The sequence below is a fragment of the Mobula hypostoma genome, chromosome 1 (assembly GCF_963921235.1).
Source record: "Mobula hypostoma chromosome 1, sMobHyp1.1, whole genome shotgun sequence".
Classification (NCBI taxonomy): domain Eukaryota; kingdom Metazoa; phylum Chordata; class Chondrichthyes; order Myliobatiformes; family Myliobatidae; genus Mobula; species Mobula hypostoma.
Genome location: NC_086097.1, coordinates 20,580,752 through 20,597,108, shown reverse-complemented (window position 1 = coordinate 20,597,108; position 16,357 = coordinate 20,580,752). Strand labels below are relative to the sequence as shown.

General features: G+C 42.0%; 1 protein-coding gene across 1 annotated transcript in view; it reads right to left on the bottom strand.

The window, feature by feature from the left end:
• vipas39 (VPS33B interacting protein, apical-basolateral polarity regulator, spe-39 homolog) overlaps positions 1-16,357 on the bottom strand; it is a 79,150-nt gene that overhangs the window by 20,314 nt on the left and 42,479 nt on the right. The window contains exons 14-15 of the mRNA XM_063058770.1: positions 14,831-14,965; positions 7,008-7,049 (exon numbers count right to left, since the gene is read on the bottom strand). Coding sequence (XP_062914840.1) covers positions 7,008-7,049; positions 14,831-14,965 — 177 coding nt within the window. The remainder of the gene's footprint in view (positions 1-7,007; positions 7,050-14,830; positions 14,966-16,357) is intronic.

Below are 16,357 nucleotides of genomic sequence, written 5' to 3'. Positions count from 1 at the left end.
AGGATTGGAGAGTGGCTCATGTTGTTCCGTTGTTTAAAAAAGGATCGAAAAGTAATCCGGGAAATTATAGGCCGGTGAGTTTAACGTCAGTAGTAGGTAAGTTATTGGAGGGAGTACTAAGAGACAGAATCTACAAGCATTTGGATAGACAGGGGCTTATTAGGGAGAGTCAACATGGCTTTGTGCATGGTAGGTCATGTTTGACCAATCTGTTGGAGTTTTTCAAGGAGGTTACCAGGAAAGTGGATGAAGGGAAGGCAGTGGATATTGTCTACATGGACTTCAGTAAGGCCTTTGACAAGGTCCCGCATGGGAGGTTAGTTAGGAAAATTCAGTCGCTAGGTATACATGGAGAGGTGGTAAATTGGATTAGACATTGGCTCGATGGAAGAAGCCAGAGAGTGGTGGTAGAGAATTGCTTCTCTGAGTGGAGGCCTATGACTAGTGGTGTGCCACAGGGATCAGTGCTGGGTCCATTGTTATTTGTCATCTACATCAATGATCTGGATGATAATGTGGTAAATTGGATCAGCAAGTTTGTTGATGATACAAAGATTGGAGGTGTAGTAGACAATGAGGAAGGTTTTCAGAGCCTGCAGAGGGACTTGGACCAGCTGGAAAAATGGGCTGAAAAATGGCAGATGGAGTTTAATACTGATAAGTGTGAGGTATTGCATGTTGGAAGGACATACCAATGTAGAACATACAGGGTTAATGGTAAGGCACTGAGGAGTGCAGTGGAACAGAGGGATCTGGGAATACAGATACAAAATTCCCTAAAAGTGTCGTCACAGGTAGATAGGGTCGTAAAGAGAGCTTTTGGTACATTGGCCTTTATTAATTGAAGTATTGAGTATAAGAGCTGGAATGTTATGATGAGGTTGTATAAGGCATTGGTGAGGCCGAATCTGGAGTATTGTGTTCAGTTTTGGTCACCAAATTACAGGAAGGATATAAATAAGGTTGAAAGAGTGCAGAGAAGGTTTACAAGGATGTTGCCAGGACTTGAGAAACTCAGTTATAGAGAAAGGTTGAATAGGTTAGGACTTTATTCCCCGGAGCGTAGAAGAATGAGGGGAGATTTGATAGAGGTATATAAAATTATGATGGGTATAGATAGAGTGAATGCAAGCAGGCTTTTTCCACTGAGGCAAGGGGAGAAAAAAACCAGAGGACATGGGTTAACGGTGAGGGGGGAAAAGTTTAAAGGGAACATTAGGGGGGGCTTCTTCACACAGAGAGTGCTGGGAGTGTGGAATGAGCTGCCAGACGAGGTGGTAAATGCGGTTCTTTTGTAACATTTAAGAATAAATTGGACAGATACATGGATGGGAGGTGTATGGAGGGATATGGTCCATGTGCAGGTCAGTGGGACTAGGCAGAAAATGGTTCGGCACAGCCAAGGAGGGCCAAAAGGCCTGTTTCTGTGCTGTAGTTTCTATGGTTTCTATTTGTATTCAACATAATAACCATCCTTCATTTGCTTTCTCAATTTTCCAGTTCCGATGGAAGGTCAATGACCAGAAATATCAACTGTTTCTCTCTCCACAGCTGCTGCTTGATCTGCAGAGTATTTACTATTTTTATTTCAGATTTCCAGCATCTGCAGTTTATGTTCATTGTTTTTCTTTGTATATCTCAGGTGTTCTATCTGTATTTATTTCATCTGTAATATGAAATAAATTCTAACTTGAGAATTCATAAATTCAAAAATGAATTCTAACTGAGTCTTGAAGTGTTGTGTTGCTTTCTGGACAGATTACCTTTCTATTAGATGACCATGTTTTAGCCGCTCCATGCTGGGGTGACAGGAGGAATACATCAGTTGCAGGTACAGTACTAGCAAAGAACTAAAAGACACAGGCAAGGTCGCCGTTACTGATTGCAATTGGTATCCTCTTCTAGGAAGGCACCTGAAGCATGCACATGGCAGTCAGCACACCTGTGGTTTCACAGTTCCAGAGACCCAGGTTCCATCCTGACTTCCGGTGCCGACTATGTGGAGTTTGGATGTACCCCTGTGACTAAGTGGAACTGAAGATCTGAGGGCAAGACTGCTGAATCAGAGGCAGATGAGAAACATCTCAATTGTTTGCTGCATCAAAACTTGGTTATCTACAGACACACTGGATGCTGCAGTCAGACCGGAAGGACTCACAATTTACAGAATAGACTGAACTGCGGACTCGGGTAAGACAAAGGGAGGAGGTGTGTGTTTTATGGTTAACTCTCGTAGGTACGCCGAAGTGGCGGCTCTGTCGAACTCATGTTCCCCTGACTTGGAACACTTAATGGTCAAATGCAGATCATTCTCTTTACTTCTGGAGTTCCCATCCGTGATCCTGACGGCAGCTTATACACCGCCAGCGGCCAACTATAATCAAGCACTCGCGACACTGCATGATGTCGTCTGCAGATAAGAAATAGACCATTCCGATGCATTTCAAATTATATTCAGAGACTTCAACCAGGCCTGTTTGAAGAATCCCTGCCTAATAATCACCAGCATATAACCTGTAGCACCAGAGGTCCCAACATACAAGACCACTGTTACACTAAGTTAAGCAATGCCATCTGTTCCTTGCCCAGACGGTGTTTTGGTAAATCGGATCATTTGGCTGTCCTCCTCTTTCCTGCCTAAAAAGCAAAGGTCCAGAAATTAGACAACTAAGAGATGGCTGTGGGAGACAGAGGAACAATTATGGGATTGCTTTGAGTCGGTGGATTGAGCTGTGTCAGGCACTCATCTAGAGATCTGAATGAGTACTCCATGGTTACAACGGATTTTAGATGAGTGTGTACTCAGCACCCTGCTGTACTCACTGTACACCCATGATTGTGTAACCAGGTTTCCATTGAACTCAATATATAAGTTTGCTGATGACACAACAATTGTAGGCCGTATCTCGGGTAATGTTGAGTTTGAGCACAGAGAGGAAATTAAGAACCTGGTGGCATGGTGCGAAGACAATAACCTATCCCTCAACGTCAGCAAGATGAAGGAATTGGTTGTTGACTTCAGAAGGAGTAGTTTAAATTTAAATCGGTGGTGCGCAAGTGGAACAGGTCAAAAGCTTTAAGTTCCCCAGGGTCAATATCACAAATGACCTGACTTGGTCCCACCAAGCAGAGTTCACTGCCAAGAAGGCCAAACAGCGCCTTTACTTCCTGAGAAAACTAAAGAAATTTGGCCTGTCCCCTAAAACGCTCACTAATTTTTATAGATGCACCATAGAAAGCATTCTTCTAGGGTGCATCACAACCTGGTATGGAAGTTGTCCTGTCCAAGACCGAAAGAAACTGCAGAAGATCGTGAACATGGCGCAGCACATCACACAAACCAATCTTCCGTCCTTGGACTCACTTTACACCGCACGCTGTCGGAGCAGTGCTGCCAGGATAGTCAAGGACACGACCCACCCAGCCAACACACTTTTCATCCATCTTCTCTCCAGGAGAAGGTTCAGGAGCTTGAAGACTCGTACGGCCAGATTTGGGAACAGCTTTTTTCCAATTGTGATAAGACTGCTGAATGGATCCTGACCCAGATCTGGGCCGTACCCTCCAAGTATCCAGACCTGCCTCTCCGACTTTTTGCGCTACCTTACTTTCCGTTTTCTATTTTCTATTTATGATTTATAATTTAAATTTTTAATATTTACCATCAATTTGTACTCCAGGAAGCGGGAAGCACAGAATCAAATATCGCTGTGATGATTGTACGTTCTAGTATCAATTGTTTGGTGACAATAAAAGTATAAAGTATAAGGTGTCCAAACTAAATCATTCAGATCTTCCCCAAACAGGAGCTCTGGATGAACCATGAGATCTGAAATTTGCTGAAGGTCAGATCAGAGGCGTTCAAGTCTGGAGACCAAGAAAGCTACAAAAGGTGCAGGTATGACCTCTGGGAAGCCACCTCACGGGCGAAGTGGAGATTCCAGACCAAAATGAATCAACAAGGGATGCTCAACAGCTGTGGCCGAGCTTGAAAGCTACCACCTCCGACAAAGCTAAAACAAGCGACATGGGAGACATCAGGGCTTCGCTTCCAGATGAGCTCAATGCCTTCTATATTCGCTGTGACTGTCAGAACATGGAGGAACCACTGCAAACCCCCACATCTCCTGATGATCCTCTGATCTCAGTCTCTGAAGCTGATGTGTGGACTGCCTTCAGGAGGATGAATCCATGGACAGCATCTGGACTGGATGGAGTACCTGGCCACGTACTAAAGAGCTGCCCAACTGGCTGGTGCGTTCACTGAGATCTTTAACCTCTCACTTCAGCACTGTGTGGTACCTACTTGCTTCAAGTAGGCTTCAATTATACTGGTGCCCAAGAAAAGAGCAGTGACCTGCCTCATTGAGTATCACCCAGTTGTACCTACATCCACAGGGATTTAAGTGTTTTGAAAGGCTAGTGATGAAAGATATCAACTCCTGTCTGAGAGATGACGTGGACCCACTCCAATTTGCCTACCGGAGCAACAGGTCCACAGCAGATCATTGGCTCTTCACTCAATCTTGGAACACATGAACAGCAAAGATACATACATAAGGATGCTCTTTATTGACTACAGCTCAGCATTCAAGACCATCATCCCCTTAAACGTAATCAATAAGCTCCAAGAATCCTTGTGCAATTGGATCCTGGATTTCCTCACTTGTAGACCCCAGTCAGTCCAGACTGGGAAACACCTCCTTCACAATCTCTATCAGCACAAGTGCACCACAAGGCTGTGTGCTTAACCCCCAGCTCTACTCACTTTCAACTTATGACTGTGTGGCTAAGCACAGCTCCAAACCATATTCAAGTTGGCTAATGACACCACTGTTGTGGGCTGAATCAAAGGCGGTGATGAATCAGCATACAGGAGGGAGATTGAAAATTTGGCTGAGCGATGTCATAACAGCAGACCAAGGAACTGGTTGCAGACTTCAGGGGAGGGAAACCAGAGGTCCATGAGCTAGTCCTCATCGGAGGATCAGAGGTGGAGAGGGGGTTAGCAACTTTAAAATCCTGTGGGTGTTACTACTTCAGAGAATCTGTCCTGGACCCAGCACGTAAGTGCAATTGCAAAGAAAGCACGGCAGCGCCTCTACTTCCTTGCAAAGATTCCACTTGACTTCGAAAACTTTGACAAATTTCTACAAATGTGTAGTGCAGAGTGTACTGACTGGCTGCATCACAGCCTAATATGGAAACAGCAATACCTTTGAATGGAAAATCTAACAAAAGGTAGTGGATTTGACCAAGTACATCACAGGTAAAGCCCACCCAGCCATTGAGCACATCTACATGAAATGCTGTCGAAGGAAAGCAGCATCCATCATCAGAGATCACCACCACCCAGGCCATGCTCTTTTCTTGCAGCTGCCATCAGGTAGAAGGTACAAGAACCTCATGACCCGCACCACCAGGTTCCTCATGTACCTGCTCTGGACTCTCTCCAATGACAACACATCCTTTCTGAGTTATGGGGTCCAAAACTGTTGACAATACTTCAAGCGTGGTCTGACTAGCGTCTTATAAAACCTCAGCATTACCTCCTTGCTTTTATATTCTAGTCCTCTTGAAATAAATGCAAACATTGCATTTGCCTTCTTTACTATAGATTCAACTGCAAATTAACCTTCTGGGAGTCTTGCACAAGGACTCCTAAGTCTCTCCGCACTTCTAACGTTTGAATCTTCTCCCCATTTAGATAATACTCCGCACTATTCTTCCTTTTACCAAAATGCATTATCATAATTTCCCAACACTGTACTCCATCTGACAGTTTTTTGCCCATTCTTCCAATTTGTCTAAGTCCTGCTGCAATTACATTGCTTCTTCAACACGACCTGCCCCTCCACCTATCTTCGTATCACCCGCAAACTTTGCCACAAAGCCATCAATTCCATTATCCAAATCACTGACAAACAATGTGAAAAGTAGGGGTCCCAATACTGACCCCTGAGGAACACCACTAGTCACTGGCAGCCAACCAGAAAAGTCCCCCTTTATTCCCACTCGCTACCTCCTGCCTGTCAGCCATTCCTCTATCCATGCCAGTATCTTTCCTGTAACGACAAAGGATTTTATCTTGTTAAGCAACCTCATATGAGGCACCTTATCAAATGCTTTCTGAAATCCAAGTAAATGGCATCCACTGCCCATCCTTTGTCCATTCTACTTGTTACTTCTGTGAAGAACTCTAACAGATTTGTCAGGCAAGATTCCCCTTGACACAAACCATGATGACTTTCACTTATTTTATCATTAGTCTCCAAGTACCACGAAGCCTCATCCTTAATAATAGATCCAACACTTTCCCAACCACTTGGGATATTTGGCCTTTAATTTCCTTTCTTTTGCCTTCCTCCCTTCCTACTGAGTAGATTGACATCTGCAATCTTCCAGTCCTCCATACTATGCCAGAATCAAATGATTCTTGAAAGATCATGACCATTGCATTCGCTAACTAGTCAGCAACCTCTCCTTGGTCTCTGGGATGTAGTCCATCTGATCCAGGTGATTTATCCACTTTTGAGGTTGCCTTTAGTCCTGCATTCTTCGCTCTTTTAAATTTTGCCCATGTAGCACAATTTAACTCTTTGCTCTGTCTGCATTTGTACCCAATCATTGGTTTATCCATCCTTACGTTCATGTTACACCCACTGTCTACTTGTAAAGCTGCTGGCTCATCCTCAGCTCTATCATACTGGTTAGAGCACCGTGAATCTGCAAGGGTGGGAGGGAGGAATGGGGCCTGATTGGCTGCCGTTGCATGTTCTCTTCTGCGTTGTTCTGCTGAGCATTGTGTGTTTGCTACGTTGGTGCAAGGAATCTAACATTTATGGGCTGCCCCAGCACAGTCTTGGGTGTGATGGTTTTTAACGCGAACTATGCATTTCAATGTAAGTTTTAACATGTGATAAATAAACTAGAATCTTGAATCTTGAAGTGCTACTGGATCAATAGTGATTGCACCTTAGAGGCTAACATCAAGGTGCAGAACTTACCTTGAAGGTTTTTTTCAAATTTGCTGGGCTACTGAACGTTCCCTATGAAGAAACAAAAAGGGAACGCTGTTATCATCTGGAAGTATTTCAGCTGTAAAGCAAGGTTAGACATTTCCCACCTCAGCCACCTTGATGACAGTCATGTCTCACCTATTTTGCTCTCATCACCTGAACCATACTAATTTACATAATCTGAATTGTGACTTTATTTGTGGTTAGTTGTAACGTTTATGGAATTTACCACAGTACAACATTAAAGCTCCCTGAAACCAGCAGGGTGATCTGGCCCTCAGTAACCCTCAAGCTCGCTCCAAATGCAGCTTACTTTGTTTTACACAGGATTGCCGTGAAAATCCTTGGCAGCTCTGTCATGTTTGGGGTGGAGAGGAGCCTCAGACCAAACCTCTAACGCCCAACTGCAGGACACAGCGAAGAAGTATCACCAGGAATTCAATGTCAATCAACACTGCTGTTTTTAAATAAAAGGACCAGTTCTTGTCAACATTTAATTTAACCTTATTGCCTGATAATGCCTCGACCTTCTGAGGAGGTCCAAGTCAAGAAAGCTGGACTAAGCACATCAATACTCATGACCCTCTGCAGATGTGCAGTTGAGAGCGCCCTGACATGCTGCGCCTCTGCGTTGTATGGTAACCACACTGCGGCAGACAGAAGGGCTCTACAATGCTCAACTGCCCGATGCATCACCAGCACCAGCCTACCTGCCATCAAGGACATATACATAGAAAGGTGCCAGCAAAAGGCCAGAAATTTTATGAAGGATCCCCTCCCATCCTTCTCATGGACTGTTGCTTTCATTCCCATCAGGAAAGAGGGTACACAGCATCCACGCTAAGATTCCCAGACTCAAAAACTGTTACTTCCCTCAAGCCATCAGGCTGATCAACACCACCACACATTAACCCATGCCACCACACAACCCCCCATCAGTACTACTTTATCATTTCCTGTCAGTCACCTTATGTACAGATACTCCTATATCGAGCATCTCATTACATACACACAATCAGTCTAGGTATATGAGCTAATCTTATGCATTTTTATTTATTTTGTTATTCACTCTGCTCTTTATTCTTATTATGCTTGTATTGAATCTGGAGTAACAATCATGTAGTTCTCCTTTATACTTGTTTACTGAAAATAACAATAAACAATATTGATAAACACTTTTCTCAAAATACACTACCTTCTCATCCCCATCACCCATTAGCTGCCAGAAGAAGTGGTAAAGGTGGGTACTATTGCAATGTATAAAATATATTTGGACAGGTAGATGGATAGGAAAGGTTTGGAGGGATAAGGGCCAAATGCAGGCAAATGGAACTAGGTCAGGCCGACATCTTCAACGTCATGGGAAGTTGGGCTATTGGGTCTGTTTCTGTGCCATATGACTCCATGATTTATAGCAGTGAAGTTATCAAGCAATATTGATGTGGTAATTATCCACTCATTTCCCACTCTACTTGTGTGCTGGTGTAATATGTTTAGGGGGTGGGGGGGTGGATGTTTATGAGTATGTTGAGCTATACTCCCATCCAGAAGGAATGCCCTATCAACAATGGAGACAGAAATACATTGTCATCCCCAACACACGCATGATAAGAGTCGAAAATATTAGCTCTTCCTTAGGGTAATTGGGCATCTCACTAATAAAACCACATAGCAAAATCCATTTAGGTGAGTGGAGGTAGGTCTTACTTAAACAGAGAGCGGTAGATGCCGGGGGTAGTGGGAGAGGCAGATACACTTGGAACATTTAAGAGACTCTTGGATAGCCATATGCTTTTTTTAAAATTTTATTTTTATTTGGATAAGGAATTCACAAATATTATGTACTTTTTCACACATATAACCTTTTCCATTTTTTATATGTATAAAACTATAATTATTTATACATTCTTAAGTACACATTCAGATGATATAAAAGGAAATTAGACACTTAAATAGATAATTATGTACTGTGGTAATTCTAATCTATTAGGCTAAGTAATGGTATTAGTTGTTAAGAAAAATGGTAATAATAGTTTCCATATAACTCTTCTGGACCATTTCCACTGGACCAAAATGTTGTATATAAGGCTATGTAACAACCATTGTAGGTGTTTATATCCTAATTTGTTCATGCTTGCTCCTGCCCGCAGACATAATTATCCAATCCCTATGTACTTATTTAATTTTTTCATTTTTTATCTCTTTCCCAAATCTTTCCCTTTACTTGTGTTAATTCTCTATTTTCCAAAAGAAAACAAAAAAAAAAGACATTTAGACTAGGGGTGCTTACGTTAGCAATATTACTGTGTTGATGAGAAGAGCAGTATAAATCATTAGGAGAGTCATCTAAAGTCTGCTCGCATAGGGGTTATATATTCAATCCATTTATTCCAGATTTGATAAAATTTTTCTTTTTGAATTCTCAGGGAATAAGTCAACTTTTCCATTTTAAATATTTCCAAGATAATTTCGTGCCAATCTTCTAATGTAGGTGGTATTGGATTTAGCCACTTTCTAGTGATTGATTTCTTACTTGCCGCTAAGAGGGCCTGCAGCAACTTTATATCTTCCTTCTGTTCAAGAAACAATACATGCCCCAAATAGAGCGTCTCAAAGTTCAGAGGTATCTGGGACCTAAGTACCTTAACTAATGTTCTATGAATACCTTCCCAATATAGACTTAATTTAGGGCAATCCCAGAAAATATGAAAATGATTTGCCTCCTTGGAGCCGCAACTTCTCCAACACGTCACGTTTGTATCTTTATATTTTTCCTGATATGGGGTCTTCAAGTATCTTATAATGTTTTTCCAACAATGTTCTCTCCAAGTCAAAGAATTAGTCGAGGACCATTGAAAGCTGCAGATTTTCCCCCAAGCCTCCTCTGAAAGTATCAACCCCGCTTCTTTCTCCCACTTCTCTTTAATATACAGTGTATTTACATTTTTAGCATGGGAGAGTGCATTATATAGGCGAGAAACTGATTTACTAGGTATTGAACTGCAAGCCGAATTCAGAATCTTGAAAAATTCTAATTCTACTGTTGATAGGTCTGTATATCTACAACTCTGGTTAACATAGTTTCATACTTGAAGGTACCTAAAAAAGTCATTATGTTCTAGGCCATCTTTGTCCTGCAGGATTTGGAAACTTTGTAATACTCTTTTATCTATAAATGAGAGGTAGGTTGTAAGACCTTTCTTTATCCATAGCTCAAATCTTTTATCTCCTCTGTTGGGAAGGAATTCGGTATCATATGCACACCATCTAAAGAGTTTTAACATGTTATTAATTCCACATGAATTAACCACCTTCTGCCATACTTTTAATGTAAGATTTATCCAACTGTTTTTAAATTTTTCCAACTGGGCCATCAAACCTTTGTCAGCTATTGAGGCCTGTAGAGGAAAACTGTCAACTAATCCAAATTCTATTTCCTTCCATCTAGCCTTATATTCCCTATTACACCAATATAACAGAGGGGTTATCTGTGAGGCATAAAAATAATTTCTCAGGCAAGGAAGAACCATACCTCCTCCTTCCTTCCCTAACTGTAAGGTGTTATATCGAATTCTAGGTTTCTTTCCTTGCCAAATGAAACGGGAAATCCATTTGTCCCATTCCGTGAATTGATTATCATCCACCTCCACCAGTAAAGTACGGAAAAGATACAATAACCGAGGAAGAATATTCATTTTTATAGTATTTATCCTTGAATTTAAACTTAAAAAGGGGATAAGATTCCATCTATGCATATCTGCTTTTATCTCTGAGATTAATGGCCCATAATTTACCTGTGACAGTGTTGAAAGATCCTTCGGCAGGGTTATTCCTAAATATTTTAATGATTTAGCTTCCCACTTAAGATCGTATGTATCCTGCAATTTTTTGGATGGTGTATAATTTAGGGACATAACCTGCGTTTTCTTGACATTTATTTTATAACCTGATATTTTCCCAAAGTCATCCAACAGTGTAAACAATCCTATAAATGATTTTTCTGGTTCACTCAGATAGACCAAAACATCATCTGCGAATAACGCCACTTTCTGTTCAATCCCTGCCACCTTGATACCTTTTACGATTTCGCTCTGTCTTATTAGTTGGGCAAGCGGTTCAATATATAGCGCAAAAAGGAGAGGAGAAATTGGGCATCCCTGTCTAGTGCCTCTCTCTAAGATGAAGGAGTCAGAGAGGTCCCCATTTATCTTAATTCGGGCTGCAGGGCTGTCATATAGAGTCTGAATTACTTTAATAAACTTTTCTTGAAAGCCGAATCTTCCTAACACTCTGTATAGGAATGCCCAACTAACCGAATCAAAAGCTTTCTCAGCGTCCAATCCTACTACCATTGTCTCTGTCTTGTTCTTATTAACCTGTTCTAATATGTGCAGAGTTCTCCTTATGTTGTCCTGTGTTTGTCTTTGTTGAATAAATCCAGTCTGGTCTAAGTGGATTAGGCCAGGTAAAAGCTTTTCCAATCTGCACGCTAATATAGATGTAAATAGTTTGTAATCTAAATTAAGAACACTAACTGGCCGCTAATTGCCACATTCTAGTTTATCTTTACCCTCTTTAGGAATAACTGAAATAATCGCTTCTCTCCAGGAAGGTGGAGTTTCTCCTCTCTGCAAGATCCAATTAAAGGTGTTAAGTAGTAATGGGGCTAACTGCGTCTTCAGGGACTTGTACCACTCTGAGGTAAACCCATCAGAACCCGGGGACTTTCCAGCCTTTAACCTAGAGATGGCCACGTTCAGTTCTTTGACGGTTACTGGTTCTAATAAACTTTCATTTTGTAAATCTGTAAGTTTAGGTAGATCTAAAAAATTCAATACACTGTCTATATAGGGCTCATTGGGGGCCCGGGGCTGGGAGTACAGCTCTCAATAATATGTTTCAAAACTCTCTTGAATTTTCCCTATTGCACTCTCCACAAGCTTTGTCTTTGGATTCTTTATTTTATGAATTGTATTGTCTGTTTGTTGTTTTCATAATTTATATGCTAATAATCTAGCTGATTTACCTGCTACTTCATAATTCTTTTGTCTCAGGTAAAGAAAATTTCTTTGAGTTTCCAACGTATAAATATCGTCAATTTCACTTTGCAATTTCCTGTTTTCGATTTGAATTACTTTTGTTGCTATCTACAACTTGAAGTTGTTTTAATTTTCCTTGAAGGTCTGCTAATTTTTGTGCATTGATTTTTTTCATGTGAGCAGTAATGGAAATAATTTTCCCTCTCAGTACAGCTTTCAATGTATCCCATAAGATCACTGGTGATGTTTCTCCCCTGTCATTAAGGTCTAGATATTCTTTGATTTCTCCCCTTAATCTCTCCATTACTTTCGAGTTATTGAGTATATGTGAGTTTAGCCTCCATAGTGTTTTCCTCATTTTCCTTTCCAGGATTAGAGACATAGAGACTGGGCTATGATCCGACAGATCAATTGTTGCAATATTACAGTTTTTTATCCTGAGTCTATCTGTATTAAAGATAAAGAAATAGTCTATCCTTGAATAGGCTGAATGAGGGAAAGAGGAATGTGTATAATCTTTACTAGTAGGGTGTAATTCCCTCCAGACATCTATAATTCCCAACTCCTCCATCAATGAATTCATTTTCCGAGTCACAGGTTTATTCTGAGGAACTATTCTTGAAGAATCTAATACAGGATTTACTCTAATATTAAAATCCCCTCCACAAATTACTACCCCTTGAGAACTGACCATTAGGTCAAAAATGTGTCTATAAAATGACCATTCACAACCTGGAGGAGCATAAACATTCAGCAATGTTATTTCTGTACCTTCTATTCTTCCTGTGATTTTTACAAACCGTCCTTCTTTGTCTTTAGTCTCTGAAATATGTTCATAATTAAGAGTACTTGATATTAAAGTAGCTACCCCTCTTTTGTGACTCAATTTATATGATGAATAAAATACATGCTTAAAGCCCATTCTTTTTAATTTTCCATGTTCAGATTGGCTCATATGTATTTCCTGGAGGAAAGCTATTTGTGCCCTCTCTTTTTTCAATTTAGACGTAATCTTATTTTTTTAAATTGGATTCAAAACCCCATTAACATTATAGGAAATTATTTTTACCAATTCAGTTTGCATTTTTCTCTAGTAGAAAAAAAACACTCTCCTTTTCTAACCAAACAGTAAGCAATCCCTTCTCAACAGTAAACCATATAACCACACCCTAGACATTTTTGAACGTGTAACATTTGAAAATTTTTCCCGACTTCCCAGTGAGGCTTGAGCACCAACCCGCCTCAGTTCAGAGGGATAACCTCTATCTTCACCCTGTGTTAGAGGGCCCTCAGCAGTTTGAATAATCATAGAGAATTTTCTCCTGTTTATGTCTCGACCAAATTGCTATCATTCAAGTTATTCCGCCTAGTTTATTTTCAGTTACCAGTTTTCATTTTACCTTTAAGTCCGATTTACTCTTTTCAGTCATTTCTCTTAATTAATCTGTATTCTCTGTACATTCGCGTCTGAATATTTGCAGCTTTTCCTTGTAGTTTGACACTCTGGTTCGAGTGGAGCGTCCTCGCCCCACTAACTGCCACGACTTCTGCCGAATCCTCTCCAGTAGCGACTCCAGTTGGGCGATAACTTTAATAGGTAGTCCCCGGTCCGCCAGGTCCGACGTTACCTCCTCCACCGTAGCGTAAGTTTTTGTCCCTTCGTCGTAAAAGACTCTCAGCCGAGCTGGATACAGGGTCTGGAATCTGATGTTGTTTTCCTTCAGGACTCTCCGTGTTTCCGTATATTCCTTCCGTCTGGCAAGAATCCCCCGTGCGTAGTCGTGGTCTAAACTGATTTTACAGTTGCTCCACATGAAACCTTTCTTTTGCCATGCCCGTTTAAGCACCTCTTCCTTCGTTCTGTAACTGAGAAATCTGATCAGAATTGATCTGGGCTGGGCACCTGCCGGAGGCTGTGGTGCCAACGCGCGGTGAGCTCTTTCTATCTGTAGGTCTTTTGCGGCCGGTATATCAAGGCTCTCTCTAAGCAGCTTCTCTATGAAGGGAATCATCAATCCGGGTTTACCTTCGGTTCCTTCAGGAACTCCGTAGATCCTCACATTTTCCCTTCTCGAGCGGCCTTCTTGATCTATTAGTTTCCACTGGAGTTGGTCTTGCAGCTTCAGCATTTCTGCTATCACTTCCTCGGCGTTTTGTAGCTTCTCTTCAATTCCAACGATCCTCGCTTCGGCTTCATCTATCCGCGAGTTAGTTTTTACTATTTCTCCATTAATATCTTCCAGCTGTTTGCTGTTATCTTGTCGGAACTCACGAATCTCTCCGAGAATCAAAGACAGAGTCACCGATTCCCCCTCATTATCTCCGTCCTGGCTTGCCGTGGGGGAGCTAGGCCCGTCGCCTTGCTGCGTCTCTTTATGTTTATCAGCCTTCGGAGCGGACTTTTTAATCTTGTTCTTAGACATCATCCTTGCCCCTTTTATTAATATAGTTATGCAATATTAAGTATTTGTCTAAATTCGATTTTGGGGCAGTTTACCTTCTTTTTTGTCGAGAGACCTTTTCCTTACGCCGCCATTCCCTTGATGACCCGGAAGTCTTCGGATAGCCATATGCATGATAGAAAAATGGAAGGCTATAGGAGAGGGACGGGTCAAATAGATCTTAGAACAGGTTAGAAGGTTGGCACAACACCATGGACCAAAGGGCCTGTACTGTGCTGTACCGTTCTATGTTCTAAAGCAGTTGTGCTCCACTCTCAGCCCTGATGCAGCTAACGCATGTGCGGGACTGCAATCAGAAACAGTGACTCACCTCCGTTTCTCCGTAATGATAAAAGCAGGAGTAGTAAAGTGTTGTCACGAGTGGCATGCACAGGATGGAAGCCTTCCTGGGGTGCTCAATGAACACTTTCATCTGTTTGGATGCCTCAACACGTTTATCGTTCTCCTGAAAACCCAGAAACAACAATGGTCACCTCTGAAGCCAGGGCAATCTCAGTGAAATGGACAGTCCTTTTCACAAGTACCACCCAGAGTTCATTCCCAGTAAACCCTAAATTTGTCTCTCTTTACAGTTTCTTACTTAGTTAAAGATACCACATAAGTTCACTGGGCACTCTCAGAAGGACATAAAATATGCAGTAAAACAAGAACAACTTGGAGTGGATAAAGCCTCATTTGGACTATGGTGTATCGTTCTGGTTACCCTGTTATAGGAAAGACTTTAAACTAGAAATAATGCATAAAAGATTTATCAGGATATTGCTTGGACTTAGGGGCCTTAGTTATGAGGAAAGTTGCATTTACTAGAACCTTTTTACCTTATTAGGGGGAGGACCTGACAGTGGTGAATAAACAATACACACAAAATGCTGAAGGATCTCAGCAGGCCAAGCAGCATCTATGGAAAAAAATTCAACAATCTACGTTTCAGCTGAAGCCCTTCATCAGGACTGGAAAAGGAAATGAGAAGTCAGAGTAAGGAGGTGGAGGAAGGGGAGGAAGAAGTAAAAGGTAGCAGATGATAAGAAAAAACGGGAGTGGGGTGAAGTAAAGAGCTGGAAAGTTGATAGGAGAAAGAGATAAAGGGCTGGAGAAAGGGGAATCTGATAAGAGAGGACGGAAGGCCGTGGAAGAAAGGGAAGGGGGAGGAGAACCAGAGGAAGGTGATGGGCAGGTAAGGAGATAAGGTGAGAGACGGAAATGGGATTGGGGAATGGTGAAGTGGGGCGGGGGGGGGGGGACAACTACCAGAGGTTCGAGAGATCGATGATCATTGCATCAGGTTGGAGGCTACCCAGACGGAATATTAGGTGTTGCTCCTCCAAACTGAGCGTGGCCTCATCACGACAGTAGAGGAGGCCATGGACTGTTATGCCAGAATGGGAATGGGAATGGGAATGGGAAGCAGAACTGAAATGGATGGCCACCAGGAGATCTTGCTTTTCTGGCAGATGGAGCGAAGGTGCTCAGCAGTCTACCAATCTGCGTCGGGTCTCGCCAATATACAGGACGCCACTCCAGGAGCACCGGATATAGTAGATGAGCCCAATGGACTCACAAATGAAGAGTCACCTCCAGTGGAAGGACTGTTTGGGGCCCTGGGGTGTTTAGGGGCAGGTGTGGCACTTGTTCCGGTTGCAAGGCTAAGTACCAGGAGGGAGATCAGTGATCAGGAGCGGTGAGTAAGATCAGGCAGGGCACAGACAGGGTGAAAGCACAGAGTATTTATCCCAGGGAGGTGGTCCATAAAAAAACAAGAGGGCATAGGTTTAAGATCAGAGGTGAGAGATTTAAAAGGGACATCAGGGGCAGCTGCTTCACAAAAGGGTGATGTGTA